Source organism: Sorex fumeus, unplaced genomic scaffold (assembly GCF_029834395.1).
Source record: "Sorex fumeus unplaced genomic scaffold, SorFum_2.1 ptg000033l, whole genome shotgun sequence".
Lineage (NCBI taxonomy): Eukaryota > Metazoa > Chordata > Mammalia > Eulipotyphla > Soricidae > Sorex > Sorex fumeus.
Window position 1 is genome coordinate 2,429,129 of NW_026606090.1, and position 23,127 is coordinate 2,452,255.

At 41.8% G+C, this 23,127-nt stretch overlaps 1 protein-coding gene across 1 annotated transcript in view; it reads left to right on the forward strand.

Annotated features, from left to right (window-relative positions):
- Positions 1 to 23,127, forward strand: part of PRDM5 (PR/SET domain 5) — a 192,342-nt gene that overhangs the window by 56,528 nt on the left and 112,687 nt on the right. Inside the window, exon 3 of the mRNA XM_056116900.1 lies at positions 10,928 to 11,050. Within this exon, the coding sequence (XP_055972875.1) occupies positions 10,928 to 11,050 (123 nt within the window). The remainder of the gene's footprint in view (positions 1 to 10,927; positions 11,051 to 23,127) is intronic.

The following is a 23,127-nucleotide window of genomic DNA, read 5'->3' on the forward strand; positions in this document are numbered from 1 at the left end:
GATATTTATTTATTTTTAAAATTTTTATTTTTTTAATGAATCACTGTGAGATACAGTTACAGACTTACAAACTTTTGAGTTTACATTTTAGTCATACAATGATCAAGTACCTATCCTTCCACAATGTCCATTTTCCACCACCAGTGTTCCCAGTATCCCTCCCACTCTCTCCCCCCCCACCCCTGCCTCTCTGGTAGGCAGATTACCTTTTACTCTCTCTCTCCTTTGGATGTTGTAGTCTGCAATGCAGGTATTAAGTGGCCATCATGTTCAGTCTATAATCTACTTTCAGCATACATCTCCCATCATGAGCAGGTCCTCCAAGCAACCTTTACTTGGTGCTCCCTTCTCTATCTGAGCTACCGTTCCCCCCAGCATGTGAGGCCGGCTTCCAAGCCAAGGAGCAAACCTCCTCGTCCTTATCTCTACTGTCCTTGGGTGTTAGTCTCTCATTTTGTTATTTTATATTCCACAAATGAGTGCAGTATTTCTATGTCTGTTCCTCTCTTTCTGACTCATTTTACTTAGCATGATAGTCTCCATGTTAATCCACTTACATGCAAATTTCATGACTTCATCTTTTCTAACAGCTGCATAGTATTCCATTGTGTAGATGTACCAAAGTTTCTTTAGCCAGTCATCTGTTCTCGGGCACTCAGGTTTTTTCTGTGACTTTAAAGAACTTAATCACCAACCCACCTGAGCTCATCAGCTCTTTCTGCAGTCCTTCCCCACTCACCTTGAAAAGAGAATAGTCGAGAATTGAGTCAGACCCAGGTTTCTGACATATACACAGTGCTACAGGAAGTGGGCCTTATGCTGTGGTAATTGTTGTATAACAATAGCAAAACAAATGCAGATTGTGGTATCAGACTCATTGTTTATTTTTTTTGGCGAGATTTTCTTGTTTTATTTTATTTTTTATTTTTAAAAAATTTTTATTAGTGAGACACCATGAGGTATAGTTGTAGACTTACAAATTTTGTGCTTGGGTTTCAATTATACAATGATCAAATACCCATCCCTCCACCAGTGCCCATTTCCCAACACCACGGATCCCAGTATCCCTCCCACCCCCGCATCCTCCCACCCCACCCTGCCTCTGTGGCAGGGCAATCCCCTCTGCTCTCTCTCCTTTTCAGTGTTGTGGTTTGCAAAAGGGGCACTGAGTGGCAATCATGTTTGGTCTGTAGTCTACTTTTAGCATGCTTCTCCCATCCTGGGAGGATCCTCCAAACACCCTTTATTTGGTGCTCCCTTCTCTATCTGAGCTGCCTTTTCCCCTAGCACGTGTGGCTGGCCTCCAAGTCCTGGAGCAAAATTCTTGGTACTAATCTCGGCTATTCTTGGGTGTTAATCTCCTATTTTGTTACTTTATGTTCCCCAGATGAATGCAATCTTTCTATGTCTATCCCTCTCTTTCTGACTCATTTCGCTTAATATAATACTTTCCATGTAGTACCACTTGTATGTAAATTTCATGACTTAATCTTTTCTAACAGCTACATAGTAGTCCATTGTGTAAATGTATCAAAGTTTCTTTAACCAACCATCTGTTCTCGGGTACTCAGGTTTTTTCCAGATTCTGGCTATTGTAAAGAGTGCTGCAATGAACAAACAAGTGCAGATGTCACTTCGACTATACTTTTTTGCTTCTCTGGGATATATTCCCAGGAGTGGTATTGCTGGGTCAAATGGGAGCTCAATTTCTAATTTTTTGAGAATCGTCCATACTGTTTTCCAAAAGGGCTGAACCAGTCAGCATTCTCACCAGCAGTGAAGGAGGGTCCCTTTCTCCCCACATCCGTGCCAGCACCGGTTGCTTTTGTTCTTGTAGATGTGGGCCAGTCTCTGTGGTGTGAAATGATATCTCATTATGGTTTTGATCTGCATCTCCCTGTTGATTAATGATGTAGAGCATTTTCTCATGTGCCTTTTAGCCATTCAGATTTCTTCTTTGAGAATGTTTCTGTTCATTTCATCGCCCCATTTTTTGATGGGGTTGAATGTTTTCTTCTTGTGGAGTTCAACCAGTACCTTGTATATCCTTGATATCAACCCCTTGTCGGATGTGTATTCGGCGAATATCCTTTCCCATTCTGTAGACTGTCTTTGTATTTTGGTCACTGTTTCTTTGGAGGTGCAGAAACTTCTTAGTTTAAGATAGTCCCATTTGTCTATCTCTGTTTTCACTTGCTTGGCCAGTGGCGTGACATCTTTGAAGATACCATTAGCTTCAATGTCATGGAGGGTTTTGCAAACTTTTTCTTCAATGTACCTTATGGATTAGACTCACTGTTTTTTGATGTTCCCTATGAGAAACTGTGGCCATAGAGTAGCTGAAAACATCACCCTTAAAAAAGAAACCTGATTTGCAAAAGAGGCACTGAATGGCAATCATGTTCGGTCTAAACTCTACTCTCAGCACGCATCTCCTATCCTGGGAGAATCCTCCCAACTCCCTTTATTTGGTCTTCCCTTCTCTATCTGAGCTGGCTTTTTCCCTAGCATGTGTGTGGTGCCTCCAAGCCATGGAGTAAACCTCTAAAAAAAAAGACCAAATCTGAAGGAGGGAGGAAGGGAAGGAGGGAGGGAGGGAGGAGAGAGAGAGAGAGAGAGAGAGAGAGAGAGAGAGAGAGAGAGAGAGAGAGAAGAGTCGAGACTCACTGGAAAGGCCCTTGTGTTTTTTGCTATGATCGCAAGATTCATGGGGATGGCATCAGAGCTTTGCAAAAAGAGGTTTATTCCTTGCAAGACCTCGAGGGGACACAGCTGTCTTGGAGCCACACAGTGAATTGCAGAAAGAGAGGAGAGAACAAGCATCTGGACCCGGGAAGTGTCCTGCCTTATTTGAATTGAGAATGGGGTACCTAGAATTCCATGGATTCATTCTTGATCTTTGAGTTTAAAAACAAAAGGTTGGGATTGACAGTGTGGGGAGAGAAAAGCAAAGAACTCAAAGCAATAGCAATAATTTAGCCCCCTGCCTCCCCCCAGCCCTCCCACCCCACCCCCAGCTAGTGCACAGTCCTGAGCTGGTCTCAGAGGCTGCATTTTGAGAGTGAGGATTAAGAGGCTGCAGGTGCAGTTCAGAAGCCCAGACGGTGCGAGCCCTGGGTCTGGAAAGAACTGTACTCCGTCCTGTAGCATGCTCAGAAAGTGGCCAAGATTTCTTTTGAGATGGAAGGGAGGTTCCGAGTCCAACCCACTTCCTGCATAGGGCATCAGGCGGCAGTTGTGGGAAAATCGGATCCAGGGAAAAGCCCCCGTGCCTCTAGCAGAAAACATGGTCAGCTGCATTATCTACATCCTGATTGGGGCGCGTGTCCTGCCAGGCCTTCTGTTGCCAGAGCAGCCGAGAGTACCATCCACCCTGGTCTGCAGTAGGAAGATATTCCTCTGTCAGTGATCCTGCTTCCTGGCAACATGACTGCATGGCAGAATTCTATAATGTGAGCTCCAGCAAGCGAGAAGCAAAGGACGTTGAGGCCCCTTCTGAGCCAGGCCTGCTGTTCCCATTTGGATCTTAGGAAACTCGAGCATCAGCTTGGATAGCAGAGTGAGAAAGCTCAGCTCTCAGGCAAGTGGAGAGGAGCTTCTCGGCTTTTCCCAGATTCTGGTTACCTTGGAGAGTGCTCAGTCAAGAATGCTCACTCATGCTGCTCAGGACTGTCCAGGAATTATATCTGACACCCCCCCCCCCGCCTCGATGGCGTGACAGAGCTAGGAGGAGTGTTGGGAGTTCTTGGCCATTTGATGGGTTAGATGGTGTCTAAAGGAGAGTTTTAAGATGTTTCCACTGTCTCTTTTGCTTGCATGTGAGTTAATATTGGTGGGTTTTTTTCAGATTGAGGGCATGTCCTATTGTGCTTAGGGATTACTACTAGCTCTGTGCTCAGGGATCGCTCCAGAAGGTGCTCAGGGGACTGTATGTGGTATCAGGGATTGTAGTAGGCTCAGCTGCATGCAAGGCAAGTACTTGTACTCCTGTACTATCTCTGTAGCCTTTGTTTTGTGACTGTGTTATATTCTGGATGTGGTTTCATAAAGACAGAGATCTGGAGCTGAAGGTGGAAGGGCCAGGATTGCACAATTTATGGCCCAGGATTGGTAGGTCCAATGGTCAGAGCTGTAGGATGTAAGTAAATATGCCTCCGTCATGTATGTGTATGTGTGTGCACATATGTGTTTCTAAGCATCAAAGTTGGCAAGCATTTCAGTGTTCTCTCAGAAATCCACAGAATAAAACCATGCTCTTTGCCTGGAAAACTATAAATCAGTACATTTTACTTGTGATGATTCTTGCTAATTTCTGAAAATGTGTCTCTCTTTGGTTTAAATCTGACAATAGTGTGCTGTCAGAATTGATTACATGAGCACACTTACTTTTTTGTGTGCTCCAGAAGATACCCTGAAGTCTGGTTAATTAAACACTGGCGGCAAAGACATATGGCCTTACTTCACTTAAAAACAATTGCAGGAAGAATGTCTGTAAGTTAAATACAAAAATATGATGACATGTTGTACTCTGAAGACAAACATTGTCTAAATTTTAGTACTTAAAACGATCCTTTTTGCAAAGCCTTGTTGAAAGACAGAAAGGAAAATTTAGTTTCTTTAATAAACAAGTCACATAGCCAGCATATTATGACTTTTCATTAAGAATATTATTGCTATCTTTTGGGGGAACAAACTATATTTCACTGCCATTACATTTTACCATATGTTAAATAAAATTCAGTTGATTGTATTTTGCAACATCTGGGGACATCTAATGGATTCACTTTGCCGTGGGAACCCTGATGGCCCCTGTATAGAGACTGAAAAATTACTCAGATATTCCCAGTGACTAAAGGAAAATAACAAGACAAGCCTTCTAAAAAATTAGCCAACAAAGAAATAAATTTTTCTGCCTGTAATTGACCCATTTGAACAAAGAAAATACTGACATGGAAGAAAAGAACTATTTCCACTTTCTTCTTTTTATTTTCCTAGTGGGTTTTCTCCTGTTGAGGTGAATTCCTTTGTGAGTTTTGGTTCTAGAGAGAGCAGAGAACTGAATGCACTGTGACAGATATTCAGTCTTGGAACCTGTAATCTGGAGAGATGGGAAGAGCCGTAATCTATTGAATGCTCAAGGATTGAGGCAGCAACACCCAGCAGAGACCAACCTGCCAAGTTCCCCCACAGCAAAAGGGCATACTAGTCAGAATGTTATGAAGAGAAGCCAAGTATGATGATTTCCCCTTTGGGATCAGGGTTTGTTCTCTTTCTTATGCTCATGGTTCCTGTTTGAGAAGGTCCTTTCATGAGAGGCTCGGGCATGGATGGTCCACAAGACTCTAACTGAGACACTTGGAAAATGTCCAGAAAAAGTCAACAAAGTGAGAATGGTGTTTGGAAACTCACTTTGACAGGGGAAACAAAAAACACACTTGGCTTTAGAGGTTAGATGTTGGAACGTGAAGAACAGAGGAATTTTGAACCTTTCTTATTTGTTAGGCTGTAAAAATCTTCGACTTAAAGTAGATAAACTGACATTCCTTATGGTGGCCATGTGCCTGGGTTGATTTTTTTCAGAGAGGTAAGATGGACTCTATTCTTTTTGAATGTGTCCAGGTATTTCCGTGAGGAGAATGCTGTGTTTGTGGTAGGAAGATGCCAGATATGAGATCAGGTAGCCTACTAGTTCCGTGAAGAAGTGAAGCCTGGGAAAGTGTTTATAGGGAATGCCCAGCTCACTCCTCTTGAAAGGTGGTAAGAACAAGCACCCTGCAAGGACTGTGTAGAAGTTCTTCAGGTACAGATATTTAGAATGGTATCAAGGACACAAGCTCTTTCAGTGAATGAAAACATTACTTCGAGACTTGAGAAATACTACAGTGGGGAGGGAGCTTGCCTTACATGCGCAGACATGGCTTCCATCCTCTTATACCTCCAGGAGTGATGTTTGAGCACAGAAACCAGGCATAAGTCCTGAGCATCACCAGTTGTGGTCCCAAACAAAAACAAAAAACAAACAAACAAACAAACAAAAAACAAAGACATTCTGAGCATCACCAGTAGTTGTGGTCCCAAACCAAAAAACAACAACAACAACAACAACAAAAATAAAGACATTAAACAGGAGTGTGTAGGTCACTTGACTTTTTAGCTGTGTATTGATAGAGCTGTTATGACATAAGCAATGGTAAATCTGTATATGAATTTGGATGTACTGAAAGTCACAGTTTCCATAAGAATTTTCATGTGAAATTAAGTTTCTTATTTTCTTACACCAAAATGCACTGTGAGAAACAACAGGAGAGGACCAGAAAGTGTGTGCGTGCGTGCAGCCACTAGGACAGGAAAATGAGTTACTAATATTGAATAATTGAATATAGTTGAGGCCCAGAGGCCTGGGAAAATATGCTGAATTACATAAAGAACAAACAAAGCCCCTGGTAAATTTACTGTAATAAGTCACAGAGAAATCACTGTTTATTCTACATCTCTGAAAGAAATCACTGCAAATGGAACACATCTGACAGGTACTGGTCCTGGATTGCAAAGGAGGAGGAAGAGGGCACTTTCTGGGTCGACTGTCATTCTTGCGGCTGACATCTGCCACCGCCAAAATATGCAGCATTTTCCTGTGTGAAACTAGTTGCCATGTGTCTTTTTAAGCAGCAGGTAGAGATTTGACAATCATTCTTTGGTTGGTTTGTTTGGCGACCACACTTGGCAGTGCTCAGGGCTTCCTCCTGGCTTTGTGCTCAGAGATCACGTATGATGGGCTCTGGGGATCAAATGCGGTACCAGGGATCAAACCTGGGCCTGACTGTGCACAAGGCAAGTGCCCTACCCACTGTACTATCGCACCACCCCCAATTTTTGTTATTTCTCTATTGTGAAGTTTTTGCTTTGTTACTCTTTTCCCCTTCCTTTCATCACTTCCTTTTTCATAGTGGTAATAGTGTGTGTGTGTGTGTGTGTGTGTGTGTGTGTGTGTGTGTGTGTGTTTGTGTGCAGGGAGGGAGGTGTTGGCGGTGCAGGGGGATGGTGTTACACATGCTTGTTTCCAGTGCTCTAACACATTCTGGGTGTAATGCCTGCCAGGGTCTAGGTGCTGCTGGCACCCATGCCAATGGCAGGGCTGCACCCAGGCTGTGAGGAAGTGAGGGCGGGTGTCTCAGTTCAGTGACTGGACTGTACTTGTTGCTGTGGGCAGCCCCAGGACTCAAACTCCTCCTGCTCAGGGCCCTCACGTGTGTGGTGCGGGGACTTTTAGCCTCTCAGCCATCCCTGGTGCCCAGCAGCTGGAGATGTTCAATGTCAGATCCCTTGAGAAGGATTTTCTTCTTTTAGGGTCTCTGCTTCATTCAGCTGTTTGTCAGGCCCAAGAGTTTTATCACTGTAGCCAGGGATGAAGCTGGAGGGAGAACATTATCTCCGAACTGGTCAAATGACTCATTGCTGGGCTTTTAGAGGAGCGTGTCCCGTGTCTTCTCTGAGAGGTGGTGTGTATTTCACAGCAGTGCTGTGGAGGCACATTGGCAGCTCTGGTGAGCGGTGAGGGGTTGGCATTGAGGGATTGTAGGCGTCAGGGCCGTTTTCCAGTGCCTTCTCTTCCAGCTGATTTCCACATGAGTATTATTCAATGAGTATTATTCAATACACCTAAAAATAGGAGATGTAAAAATGAGGTCACTATAATCCAAATTTTTTCTTTCAGCAGTTTCAGTTATTGAGAAGGAAAATCCTGCTTTGGGGCAGGGTTCTGGCATTTCATTGACAACCAGGAATGGCTAATCGAGAAGCCTTGGCCCAGCTGGGCTTGCTGGGAACAGGGCTTTGCAGGAGAGACTGAGCTGCTTTGCCGTATTGCTCCCTGGCTGATGGTGTTGGGATCCGGCTGGGTCTGGCTCTGCAGTACATATAGCAGAAGGGGCTGGAGGACAAGTGTTTGGGTGACACCTCCCACTGACTTCCTGGACTGACTGTTCTGGTCCCTCTGTCTCAACACCCACCATTTTGTCTGTGGTTCTTTCTGTCCCAGCCCTTGCCCCCCTGCTGTTCCGTGACCCCCCCCCCCCCCGCCTCCCCACCTCTGCTAGCCTCTTCTGCTGCCCATTCTTCCTGGGGACGCTTCTCCGACTCAGGCGTGGAGACCACCTCCTCCTTCTGGCCCCTGCTTTGGTCTGCTCAGCTGCACTTGTCTTTCCTGTGCTTAACATTCCAGAAGCTGTGCTGTGTACTGGACATTTTGTTTTTAATCTTTTAAAACATTTAGGTATCATTGAAATAGGATATTCTTTATAGCAGGTGTACAATGTACTGGTCCCGTAGTTGTAGCAAAGTAGCACTGTCCTCCTGTTGTTCATCGATTTGCTTGAGCGGGCACCAGTAACATCTCACAACAAATTGTGAGACTTGTTGTTACTGGGTTTGTTTGGTTTTGTTTTTGTTTTTTTTGCATATCAAATATGTCACGGGGAGCTTGCCAGGTTTTGCCTGCCTGTGCTGGTGAGATACTCTCGGTAGCTTTCTGGACTCTCCAAGAGTGGCGGAGGAATCGAACCCGGGTTGGCTGTGTGCAAGGCAAAGCCTTACTTATTGTGCTATTGCTCTAGCCCACCCATAGTTGTATTGAGAGGAATCTAGTGAGCACCCATTGCTATGTAGAGTAGCTAGACATGTTTTTCCCCCTGTGATAAAAATTTTTAACATATACTTGCATAGAAAATTTTCAAGTCTATTAGCCTGTGTTAATTAATTTTTTTTTAAATTGAGTCACCATGAGATACACAGTTACAAAACTTTCAGTCGTACAATGATCCAAAGCCCATCCCTCCACCAGTGTCTATTTCCCACTACCAAAGACCCCAGTTTCTTCCCACTACTCCTCTCCCTGCCTCTGTTAGGCTGTATTCTTAACTCTAGTCACCACCCTGTATGTCACAGCCTGTCACTGTCACTGTCACTGTCCTCCCATTGTTCATTGATTTGCTTGAGCGGGCCCAGTAACGTCTCCATTGGAGACTTTGTTGTTACTGTGTCTGGCATATCGAATACGTCACAGGGAACTTGCCAGGATCTGCCGTGCGGGCAAGATACTCTCGGTAGCTTGCCGGGCTCTCCGAGAGGGGCGGAGGAATTGAACTCGGGTCACCATGTTGGCTGCGTGCAAGGCAAACGCCCTACCGCTGTGCTATCGCTCCAGCCCAGTTACAGCCTAATAAATGATTTATTTGATAGCTGGGAGACTCTACTTGTAAACTCATTCACCCATTTTGTCCCACATCCCACTTCTGGCAGGCAACAGTGTTTGGTATATCATTGAGCTGCAATACTTCCTTTCTTGTTTGCTCATTGTTGTTTTGTTTTTGTTTTTGTTTGGTTTATTTTTTTGGCCACTTCCATCAGTGTTCAGGGGTGACTTCTATCTCTGCACTCAGGGATCACCCCTAGTGGGCTTGGGGGTCATATAGGATGCTGAGGATTGAACCTGGGTTGGCTGTGTGCAAGACAAGTGTCCCCCCGCCCCTGCAGTACTGTCACTATGGCCCTCATTATTGTTTCTGATCCAGCAAGTCAGTGAGTTCCTCTGGCATTTGTCTTTCTCTGCTGACTCCTTTCACTAGGCATAACACCTTCAAGGTCCTTCCATGTAGCTATAACTGCTCAGATTTCCCTTTTTGTGGCTGAACAGTATTCCACTCTAATTTCCCACATTTTCTACATGCTTCTCCATTCATAAGCATATAGGTATCAAGTTGTCTTTGCCACGTCCACTGAACAATTGACAGAACCTCAAGAGGTACCAATGGCAAGGATGCAGTAAATATTCATTGAACAAATGAATAATCATCCAAATGTGGCATGAAAATATATACCTTATTTGGCTGTCTATGCGTGATTTTCATAAAATCAAAAGTTGGAAATCTGGAATTTGTTTTTCCCTTCACAAGTCTGCAATGGGCGATTTGGACTTAGTATTCGTCTTATTTAGTGCTGTAGGTCTGGAGTGGTGTTCACTCATTCCTTTCCCCTTCTCTCCTGGATTCCAAATGCATATAGTTGCACAGAAGAGTTGGCTGGAAATTGGCATATGTTTGCTTAATGGAGCAGCTGCCCAGTAACCAACAGTAGGGGAGGAAGAAGGTGTGCGGAAGCAACCTAGATCCAGGGATGTCAGCTGGGTTCAGGCATCCCTAGTGGATCACTGCTTCTCTGCCGTCCCTTCAAGTGAAAACAGAGTGCTCTGACCCGAGGTATGACTCAGAGAGCAGAGAGCCCTCCTCTGTCCTCAACTGACTGGGAGCGGGCCTTGAAAAGCAAACTGGAGTGAAAAATGTGAAACTGTGGTCCACTCGATATCAGCTTCCACTACTTCCATTCGAAAGCTCTTCTCATGTAGAAATTTTTCAATAAGTCAGTGGAGAGATGTCGAATGGTTGAATGACTCCTGCTGTACCATCCTCAATTGGAAAGTGTGCTCAGTGCCCTTTTCTGGGTGGGAAACAAAGGGGGGCGGATTGCCACAACCACATTTGTTCCCCAAAACAAGGCAGTTGCAGGATGTATTAAAATATTCCTATAAAAATAATTTTGACCAGAAGAGAGCTCTCAGCACCGGATGTTTCTGAGAGTTGATTGCACTTGTGAGTCATCAAGACATCTGCCAAGGGAAATAGTAGGCTCTGTGTGGACATACGTTTCAGGGGGAAGAATGCACGTTAATCCAGCATCTACTCAACACCAGCCGGTAAGAAAGGCATACGTGGGGCTGAGATGTAGCTTTGTGGTAGAGTGCTTGGCCCTGGGTTTGAGTTCTTCTCCCTTCAGGAAATAGAAAGGCACATGAAAAAATACATGTCCTACCTTTGATCTAGTTAGTGTGGCTCCTACTGGCTTCTGGCATCAACTCTAGCCTCTTATGTTGCAGGTCCGTGGAAACAAGGGTGAAGTTCTCTACATTTTGGATGCTACTAACCCACGACACTCTAACTGGCTTCGCCTAGTGCACGAGGCACCATCTCAGGAACAGAAGAACTTGGCTGCCATTCAAGTGAGCTTATTTGCTTCTTATTTGTACTATGCACCATGAGGGGAATGAACTAATTTATAACTGTACTCCCTGTTTTAAATTTATTTCCCAATGACCTGCTTCAAATAACAGTAACTAACTCATAAAAAACAGAAATCTCATCTCGTCAGCATATGCAGGCAAGGGCAAGCCCAGCTGTAAATTGACACCAGATCACTCACTTTATGGGAATTCTTGAGGGAATGAATTACACGCTCTGATATTGTCCTTGGCAGGTCTTGCTTTCAAGTACTTTTAATTCATTCAGTGAGTGTTTATTGATAGTTTTTTATTATTATTATTTGATGGTCTATTTGGCTCATAGCACAATATTCTGTGCTATTGTTTGGGAAAGGCTTCCTGGAGAAAGTTTGCTTGGGTATATCCCTCTGGCTAGACTTTATACTCCGCTTTAAAAGTGGAGTACTGTCTCCTTTTGAGTGCTGTGGTTTGCAAAAGAGACATTGAGTGGCAATCATGTTTGGTCTATAGTCTCCTCTCATCACGCATCTCCCATCCTGGGAGGAACCTCCCAACACCCTTTATTTGGTGCTCCCTTCTCTATCTGAGCTGCCTTTTCCCCAAGCGTGTGCGGCTGGCCTCAAAGCCATGGAGTAATCCTCTTGATACTTATCTCGGATGTTCTTGGGTGTTAGTCTCCTATTTTGTTACTTTATGTTTTCCAAATGATGCAATCTTTCTGTGTCTTTCCATCACTTTCTGACTCATTTCTCTTAGCATGACACTTTCCATGTAGAGGAGAGAGATAACAGAAGGGAATGCCCTGCCACAGAGGCAGGGTGGGATGGGGGACTGGGGGGCTGGGAGGTATACTGGGATCAGTGGTGGTGGAGAATGGGCACTGGTGGAGAGATGGGTATTCGATCATTGTATAACTGAAACCCAAGCACAAAAATTTGTAAGTCTACAACTGTACCTCATGGTGTTTCACTAATAAAAATTTTTAAAAAATAAAAAAAATAAAATCTGCTTTAAATCAATGTGAAGAAAGAAAATTTTTGATCAATAATTCTCAGAATTTCTGGCAAATAAAGACTTTAAAATCATTTTTAAAAAAGTGGAGTACTATAGGGTCCTTCAGTGCAGGAGAAACAATAGGAACTCTTTCCCTTTGGAGAGAGACTGAGACAGTGAGACCTAGAGGTTTATTATAAGAAGATGGGTTGCCTCACATGCTAGTTATGGAGTGTGTTAAGTCAGAAATCTGCAAAGCCACTTCGCTTTGCTCTGAGTCCATAGCCACAAGGCTACCGTGGAAGGGGAAAGAGCTAACCCGTAAGATGGACCACAGAGCCAAGGCAACCAGAGGTTGGCAGGGGGTCAGTGGTGGAAAGAAGCATTCCCCCAGGCAGGGATATGTGCACTTGTCAGCATTGTGAACTGAAGCAGAAACATATACCTCGGTGAAATAAAGCAGAAAAGAACAGAAAGAAAATCTCTCATGTCTCAGTTTCACGGTTGAGGTCCCACAGGCGGCTTGGGGAGGCAGGAGAGGCCCCCGGGCCTGCATAAGAGGCTGTGGGGTCAGAGACGCAGAACTTCCCCTTTGAAGACCACTGGACAGCTGGATGCTTCTTTCACTTAGAAGGGTCTTCATTGATTCTGTTCAGGCCCACCCACATTGTGCTTTGCTTCATCCCCTATTCAGATGTTAATCTTCCACAAAAATACCCTCACAGAAGCACCCCAAATAATGTCTGTAAACAAACATCTGGGCAACTTGTGACCTGTCAAGTAGACACAAAGGTAGCCATCCCAGGTAGGAACCAGGGCTTACCAAATTCCAGGCTCTTGTGTTTTAGTGTTTCTCTGTATGTCACCCAAGGCTCTGGTCTGAACTGTTAGTTGCACTTAAGTGAGCCCCCAATGGGCTTTAATATTAGCAAGAATAAGATCTAAGCTAAGAGGTTCTTAGAGGGTCCCTATCAGAGAAACTTAGTGATATGGTGATTAAGAAAATGAGGAAATATTAGTTCTGGTGGGGGATTGATTGTGGATCCTAAACCACCAAAGAATCAAATCTGGTTGATAGAAACAAAAGGGAAGGCATGAGAACAAGGAAGCTCACATTTTCTGAGTTGGTGTGTGTGTGTATATGTGTGTGTGTGTGTATGTGTGTGTGTGTGTGTGTGCGTCCACGTGCTCACACATGCACGTGATCTAGAAGCTTAGCATACTTTGTGTCATTTATACATTTAAACTTGAGAGGTTAATAATTTGCTGACAGTTATGCTGATTTTGCTCAATTACGGGTATAAAACCAATAGTGGCAGGAAGGAAAATGCACAGAATTAGGTTTTAAAGTAGCCAGAAAACACAGTCATGTGAAATATTCCATTTCCTGCCATTACTAGCTAACCAGAATTTTTCATTACAAATAAGTATTGTGTATCCAATATGATTACTGTCTCTTTTTGTATGGATAAATGAAAAGTGACTCTTACCAAAGGTCTGTGTTGGAATGGAAAATAGGTTCTTTTGGCAGCCAGAGATATTTGACCCAGGTTTAAAGTAATTCATGACATGCATTGATCCAACCACAAATTTAAACCTCGTAATTTTTTTAATGGGTAGTCTTGACATTTTTTCCTCTATTTACTATATTTTCTGGGATTCTGAGGCAAACTTGCCTCATGGATTTTTTAGTTCTATCACTGTATTATTGGAAGACTTGCTTTAAATGTATTTTTTTTTTGTAAATACTACTAATAACAGAATTGCCTCTAGAACTATGACATTTACCTTAGGCAAATTCACTGTTATATGTTTGTTGTTGTGTTTTGCAGAATATTATCCTTTTTGAACTGGATTTTCCTATCCAAATGCTTAAATAATCATTTTATGGCTTGTGGGTTTTTTTTTAAATTCCTTTAGTTTGAGAAATTTCTTCCTATTGCCTGTTATTTCTCTACCATCAGTAGATCTTCCAGTTTTGCCAAGCTATCTAGGTGTTACACTTTTGATTTCCTCCTCATTTCCTCAGGTAATTTTTATTTGAGAGATGCTTTTGTACAATTTGTTTAAAATGACCCTTTTAGTTAGTCAAACTTTGTATCAGTATTTATCTTCCTCTTTTACTACCTACATATGCCACTCTGTACTTCACTTAGCTATCTGATCATATTGAATTGTTTACACTTCTATTTTTCAGTGACTTCTAGATCTGTAAGACTTCCCCCGTTTTCATGCTCATTCATTGCATTTACTGCAATACATTATTCCTTTATGTCCTGTACTTCTTTCCATGAAGAAAAATGGGGAATCTACCAAAGATGATATTTGCCAACTTGTGCCCAGAAATTAGTATTTGGTACCCTTGTGATCTATGATCACTAAATGTTTGAACTCTCAAAGTATCTTTGTATACCTCTATGCCCTGGGTCACATAAAAAATTTCCAGTCTAAAAGGGGTTGTAGGAAGAGAATGTTGAAGAAGCTTGTCCTAGGGGGACTTGTTAATAAGAGGCATTACTAGGTTTTGTGCTTGATTTTAATCCTGTTCAGAGAACCGAGAAAGTTCTTTGGCACAGAAGAGATGGGAGTGCCTTTCACCCCTCTTCGCACTTTCCTGCACTTCGAACTTTCCTGGGTAAGTAAGCGTTGCCATATTCCTGCTGTACCCACGTGCCTCTTCCTAGCTCCCCAGAGGCGTCATCTTTCTGACGGAAACAGTAGCTGGAGTAGCAGATTGCGCAGGATTCAAAAATCACATTGGGGTTGGGGGCAGAGAGCATCCTTCTGGGTCCCCTGGCCCCCAGTGATGCCGTCTTCTGATTGGTGGGACTCTCCTCTGGAGGATTGCATTCCAGAAACATTGAGTTGGTAAGAGAAGATCGTAATGTTTCCTGCATAACATTATGAATCACTTGCATTCCAAATTGCATCTGAAATTTGGGGTATTCAGGAAATTTTTTATTTGCTCAGTATGTCCCAGGAGTGGAGTAAATGAGAAACACTTGTGGCTATGTGGCTTTACTTGGTGGAAAACGTCAATACTTGGTCCAATTTTTTTGGACAAGGGATTAAGAATTTGAGGTCTGTTTTGGCAGAGGGTTGGAACTCCTTCTTGGAGACTTGATTGTATTTGGAGTTTTGCAATTTATTTGATTTTGGGGAAATTTGCTTTGGAAATGATGATTTAAGTATCCAAATTATTGGAGAAAGATCTTGTAAGCAAACAGTTGTTCCCACATGTAAATATTTCAGAAAAATCCATTGAACTGTGCTTTGAGACTCTTGAAAAATATTTTCAACTATTCTAGAAATTCCAAATGTGAAGAATGTGATTTAAAGTGAAGCAAAATCATCTTTAAACTTCATGTCAGTGAGGTAACAGGGCATTCTGCCGATCCCAGTTTAATCTCCAGCACTGCATGGTCTTGTACCCCTGACCCCATCTTCACTGGGGAGCAACACCTGGCCAAGACCTATGAGTATCCCCTGAGCATTGCTTGATGTGGCCCCAAACTGCCCTCTGCTAAGTTAGAATTTTTGTTTATTTATTTTGGGGTCACACCAGCTTTGCTCAGGGCTTACTCCTGGCACTTTGCTCAGGAGTCACTGCTGGAGGTGTTCAGGGGGACAATCCACAGATGGGGTGCTGTGAATTGAGCCCAGGTCAGCCACATGCAAGGCAAGCTACTCACCAGCTGTACTATCTCTCCATCTCTGCAAGTGAGAATTATTAAGCTCTATGAGCAGTGATTAATTCTGATTAAATATCGTTGGTTATAGAAAGAAAACATTTGCTTCTCTCAGTCTTTTGTAGGTATTAAAGTATCCCATCTTTTGGTAGAAAATTATTTATACACATATAGAGTTAGGCCATTTAAAGCAAAGGTCTGAATTCTTTGGACATTTCAGAGTTAGTGTTATATATCGCATTCCTATGGACTTAATTTTAGACATATTGTCCCTGGGACATTTGCACTATATTTTCACAGAAATGAAAAGGTGTTTTGGTGTTCTAAGGGGAAAAGGCTCAGATGGAATAACATTTGGTTCATAGTCTACCTTTTGAGGGCTGTTAGGCTGTGGGAATGGTCTTTGAATAAGCTGAGAGGTCACTGGGCACCAAGCCAAGCTTGTGAGATCAACACTGCAGGGTTTCAGTTCCAATGGTATTTTTCCCGTTATTAGGAGAGCTTCACTCATATGATATTTTACCTCCGGCTCTTCCTTGTGTGGTCTGCCTATGTGAGGAGGGACAGGCTTAGACTTTTATTCAGTGACCCAGAACTTGAGCTGGGAGAATGTCTCCAAAGACAGCAGTGACATAGTGTATAGTGTGTGTGTGTGCGCGCGTGCGCGCACACACACACATCCACACGTTTGTGTGTGCACGCATGCGCACGCATGTGTGTATGTGTTTGTGTGTGTGTGTGTGTGTATGTCTTTGCTTAAACAACACATATTGATTTTGCGTACTTCTGGAGGCAGGGAACATCAAGATCAAGAAGCTGGCAGATTGGGTGTCTGATACAGCCCATCACAGCAGGTAAAAGGCGTGTAAGATGTCCTTGGGGTTTCTTCTCTAAGGACGTCGATCTCACTCCAGGGGGTGCCAGTCTCAGGATCTGATCCCCTCCTGAAGGCCCTGTCTTATAATACCTTCGCATTGGAATCGACAGAAGAATTTGGAGGAGCACAGACTCTTGGTTGGAAGCATACTCTGATCTCATTGTTTTTCCTGTGTGATCATGCATTGAGAGTCAAGGTTTCATTCCCTCTTTCCCGTGTAGAGATGCTGTTTTCTAGGTCAATGATGAAGTTTGAAGCTCAGAGGATTTCCTCATGGACTCACTTAGAATGTTCTCTTCTGAATATCCACTTGCCTCTCTTTGAATAATCAGAGCCATCTAATTTTAACCCTAATTTGTCTTCATATGTTTGCTCAGTTATAACCTTTTTCAGGGCTGTGCAGATGATCTCATCATGATAGATGGACAGTGTGCATCCTGATTTGCACTGTAAGGTGGTCACTTAGAAACTTGTGTTACTCTGATGGAATATCTGAACTTCCTCTCATCTATCCATGGGCTTGAACAAGGTATTTGTCTTCATTGTCCTCTTGAATGTGATGAAATTGATGGTTTGTACGGCGTGGGAGGAAATCATTCATGAATTTTGGTTGGAAATGGCTTCATCAGTTTGTGAAGAGACATCTTTCTGTATGTGGAATTAGACAGTTTGGTTAGTACTGTCATTTTTAGCAAATGACTTAATCAGTAGTGCAGTTGGCAAACTACTGTATATATTCAGTGAAAAATTCTCTTTCCGAGTGGAATATCAACCAACTTTTCCTTCCTCTACTTTGCTTGCCTGGGGGGAGTAAAAGTGCCACATTGAACATCCATTCCCTTTTATAGAGTGGGTCGTTATCTAATTTGTCAACCGCATTTTTTAAATTGAAATCTATAGACATAAGATCAATAAATAATAAACAGTGTAAAATAATGCCACATTGAAACATTGATATAGAATTACGGAAAACAAGGGATAAAGGTCTGAAAAAGAAGAAAAAGACAAATATGAGTACAAAGTTAAAAATAAAGCAGAATTTATGCCAAAATTCATGAAACACAATAAAATGACATCTTTCTGAAAAAAGAAACATATAAAAAAGATTGTCAACCATGAATTTTATTATCTATGAAATATTTTGGAAATAAAGATGAAATAAAAATTCTTCAGAAAAACAAGCTCCGATAAAATTCACTTTCAGTCACTTCTACCATTAAAAAAAAGGTTAGAGGAAATTCTTTAGGTGGGAGGTAAAATGATAGCAGATAGAGAATTTGATCCAACAAAAATAAAAAGCCCCAGAATGCTACAAATATGTGTAAATATAATCATAATTGTTCCATTTTCTGTATTCTTTGAATATATTGTCTAATCACAATAATGTATTATGTGGGTTTATAATGTATGTGTCAGTATTTTTCTTTGTAAATAACCTGTTTTATTCCTTCTAGAAAAAAGTAACTTTTAGCTTTCTAGAAAGAGCTAAAATGTTGTTCAGATTTTTGTTTATTTACTTATGTATTCATTATGTGTTTTAGAGCCACACCCAGTGATGCTCAGGGTTTACTTTTGGCTCTACTGCATTTTTTAGGGATTGATTTTTCCCTGCAATTCAACTATTTTTTTTCTTTCCTTTTCTGCATTTGTATTCTGGATCCTGGGTTTAGTGCTATGTTTTGACTGAAGTATTTACTCAATTACTTAAAGAACAATTAATCAGCTGTTCATTTGCTACCTGTTTCGGTGACTAATGATAGGAATTAACTAGAACTGTGGGATTGAGGGATTGGTAAAGCACATCTGGACAGTAATTTGGAACCTGTCCTTTTTTTTTTTTTTACTCTTTTGCCTTTTAAAATCCGTTTTTATTCAAAAAAAAGTATCCTTTTGAAGTTTGAAAGGCACAGATAGAAGGGCTGGAGAGTTAGGCCAATAGATGGGAAACTTGCCTTGCATGGAGCCAATCCAGATTTGATTGGATCCATGCAACACCACATATTGTTCTCTGAGTACTGCCGATAGTGATCCTCCAGCACAGAGCCAGAGTAAGCCCTGAGCACAGTCAGGTGTGCCCTCAAAGCAAACAAAAGATGACATACTAAAATATAGGAGTTTCCTCATTGCCATGAAGCTGCCAGCATCCACAGGCTTATCTGCACCAGTACGAACCAAGCAACAGAAATATTTGTTGTAAGGATTTGTCACTTACATACAAAACTCTAAATAGTCGCCTCTGCTTCTGTTTGTTTCTTGTCTGTGTGTTTCTTATCAGTATTTCACAGTAGTATTTCTACAGTGTTTCTACAGTATTTTCTAGAATTTTATAAAATCATAAGACATGAATGGCTAATAGTTCTCTTCAAGAATACTGTAAAAATAGCATTGAAATAGTTCACTGATCTTTTAATGGCTTTTCTTCTAGTAATGCAGATATTAGTCTTTCGTGAGAGTAAAAGTTTAAAACTAAAGTGAAATTGGGCTGAGAAGTTGTACAGTGAGTGCAGTGGGTAAGGCACTTGCCCTGCATGTAGCTGACCAGATTCGATTCCTGATACCCCGTGTGCCCCCCCCCCACCCCCCCCGAGCACCGCTTGAAGAGATTCCTGAGCACAGAGCTAGGAAGAAGCCCCAAAACCATTGGATATGACCTCCAAATCCAATAGACCAACAAATAAAACAAAGTGAAATTATAAACCCTTGGTCCTGTGAGACTTTTAAACCCCAGTACCCTTGGAGCCAGCATGCTTGTGGGGAATCAGGAAATTGAATCATTACTTTTCAGTTTGTTGCTTGCATTCAGGTTGGACTTTTTCAGCAGGTTGATTATTTATAAACTTCACTCTGGAGGGAAACTTGAATATCAAAGTTAATGATGATTCTTTATGTTTGTTCCCTTTACCTATTTTCAGCACACAGTTTTTATCTGGAGTTATCATTTCCAGGTCTCTTTGTGGAACATGATGACCTCTCAGAACCAGTATCTGTTTTGCATCATAGTGCCCAGAAGGTTGGGCGTGTGTGTGTGTGTGTGTGTGTGTGTGTGTGTGTGTGTGTGGAAAGAGGGGTGGGGAGAGAGAGATGATGTTGCTTCCTTTGTAGCCAGAAAAGGCAGATGGTTTGCCTGAACTCTGGCCTGCACTTCCGGTGTATTGGTCTGGCAAGAAGGTCCTGTTGTTTCCCTGGGTCCAACATGTTGTTTCTGCGGTACTTACTGGCTATGCAAGTACCTCAGAGCCCTCAGCTCCCTGCAGATGACTGTGCCAACAACACCTCATCCTGCCATCGAAGTGTCTTTTGTAGATATAACCACAATCAGAGCCTAATTCAGTCTCTGTTGATAGACTGTTGACAACCAGTCAGGGCTACATCTAAATCAGAGATAAGAAAACTGGGATATAGAGTGTTTGATGACATGGCCAAGGTTAGTGGGAATGAAACAGTAGTATTTTCTTTTTCATTTTTGTTTGTTTTCTTTGGTGGGAGTACATACCCACCAGTGCTCAGAGCTTGCTCCTGGCTCTGTGCTCAGGGATAAAACTTGAGTTGCTGTATACAAGGCAAAAAAAATAAAAAAATAAAAAACCACCCTACATAGTATATTGTCTCTCTGACCAGAAATAATATTTTAGAATTAGCAGTGCATTAAATATACTGTACCTGACTTTATCACTTTAATGTTTAAGAACTATGGTATAAATTAAAACCAAGAAAAGTATTTCTTTGTTATTAAAAAGTTAAGAGAAGGTATTTGTAATAGATGCAGTAAAGTCAACAAAACAGATTACCTATCATCAGAGGAAAAATTTCAACAAATGTATACATTCTTCCATATATATGTATATATATTTTACATATTAGACACATCTATACATTTGTGCACAATGCATGTATATATGGGGATATGCCCGGCAAGCTACCGAGAGTATTCGATATGCCAGACACAGTAACAACAAAGTCTCCAATGGAGACGTTACTGGGCCCGCTCGAGCAAATCGACGATCAACGGGAGGGCCTTTACCTTTACCTTTTAAAATTAAAATATGCACATCTAAAATTAAGTTTATATCTCTTGCCAGGCAAGAGATTATTGTATTTAAACATGAGGGGTAAATGGAGTTGTTTGTTTTCCATACATGGAGATATATTTTTTTGATGAGTTTTAGATTGTTTTTAGTGCTTGGTTAGTAAGATAGTAAGTAAACATATTGCAAGTTAATGCATTTACTGTGACATACTAAAATTAGTCACATTTAGCTCTTCACCAATAGAATTTTTTTAAGTAAAATTTTATTTGAAGAAGATGGTATTCTTTCCAGTGCATAGATGAATTCTCGTTAATGTTTCAGTCACTACTGAGAATTTAAAGAAAACTGTGAGTTTCTGAATTGCTGCTTATGCACTATAAATAGATAATAGCCAATTTAATTTGGTTTTACTTTTGAAACCTCATTTTTTTTATAGGATCTGGTTAACACACTTTAAACCTGAAATTAGCCTGTCCTGTGCTATTCATTTTGTTCTAAATGCATCAACATTTTTCTCTTGCCACATATTGCTTGCATATTTTATATTATAATTTAGAAAACTAGAATACTATTAAAGTTTAAGTGTCAGTATACAAAATTATTACACCCCCGCCCTCCCGCCAAAGTGCCCACAGCTCTCCCCATGTCCCTGCGTCTGGTCTTTGCTCATGGAGTCAAATCTTTGAAGATATCTCTGCGGTCCATTTTCTGAGCATTTCTGCCTATATTTTTCTTGACGTATTTTATGGATTCTGGTCTAATATTGACGTCTTTAATCTACTTTACTATCCTTGTTTTAAGAAGGTTTCTTCTTGCTCTCAAAGTCATTTTTTTAAAGCTTGAATTTTCTTTATTTTTTAAAATTTTTATTTATTTATTTATTATTAGTGAAACACCAACGAGGCACAGTTATAGACTTACAAATTTTTGTGCTTGGGTTTCAGTTATTCAATTCAAGTACCCATCCCTCCACCAGCCCCCATCCACCACCACAGGTCCCAGCATCCCTCACACTCCCCTCCCCCCCTCCCCCCCATCCCACCCTACCTCTGTAGCAGGGCATTCCGTTTTGTTCTCCCTCTCTCTCTCTCTCCTTTTGGGTTCTGTGGTTTGCAAAGAGGCATTGAGTGGCAATCATGTTAGGTCTATAGTCTACTTTCAGCATGCTTCTCCCATCCTGGGAGGATCCTCCCAAAACCCTTTATTTGGTGCTCCCTTCTCTATCTGAGCTTCCTTTTCCCCTAGCACGTGTGGCTGGCCTCCAAGCCATGGGGCAAAATTCCTGGTACTAGTCTCAGCCACTCCTGGGTATTAGTTTCCCATTATGTTACTTTATGTTCCCCAGATGAATGCAATCTTTCTGTGTCTATCTGGCTCTTTCTGACTCATTTCGCTTAACATGATACTTTCCATGTAGTACCACTTGGATGTAAATTTCATGACTTCATCTGTTCTAACAGCTACATAGTACTCCATTGTATAAATGTACCAAAGTTTCTTTAACCAGACATCTGTTCTCGGGTACTCAGGTTTTTTCCAGAGTCTGGCTATTGTAAAGAGTGCTGCAATGAACAAACAAGTGCAGATGTCACTTCGACTATACATTTTTGCCTCTCTGGGATATATTCCCAGGAGTGGTGTTGCTGGGTCAAATGGGAGCTCAATTTCTAATTTTTTGAGAATCGTTCATACTGTTTTCCAAAAGGGCTGAACCAGTCGGCATTCCTACCAGCAGTGAAGAAGGGTCCCTTTCTCGCCACATCCGCGCCAGCACCGGTTGCTTTTGTTCTTGTGGATGTGGGCCATTCTCTGTGGTGTGAAATGATATCTCATTGTGGTTTTGATCTGCATCTCCCTGATGATTAATGATGTGGAGCATTTTTTCATGTGCCTTTTAGCCATTCGGATTTCTTCTTTGAGAAAGTTTCTGTTCTTTTCGTTGCCTCATTTTTTGATGGGGTTGGATGTTTTCTTCTTGTGGAGTTCAACCAGTACCTTGTATATCCTTGATATCAACCCCTTGTCGGATGTGTATTTGGTGAATATCCTTTCCCATGCTGTAGACTGTCTTTGTATTTTGGTCACTGTTTCTTTGGAGGTGCAGAAGCTTCTTAGTTTAAGATAGTCTCATTTGTCTGTCTCTGTTTTCACTTGCTTGGCCAGTGGTGTGACATCTTTGAAGATACCATTAACTTCAATATCATGGAGAATTTTGCCAACTTTGTCTTCAGTGAACTTTATGGATTTCGGTCTGATGTTGAAGTCATTAATCCATTTTGATCTTACTTTTGTAAATGGCATTGGGCAGAGATCTGAGCCCACTTTTTGCATGTAGCCATCCAGTTTTGCCAGCACAATTTGTTAAAGAGGCTTTCCCTGCTCCACTTTATTTTTCTTGCCCCCTTATCGAAGATTAGGTGATCATATGCTTGGGGGGAGATGTCAGTATATTCAACTCTGTTCCATTGGTCTACAGCTCTGCCTTTGATC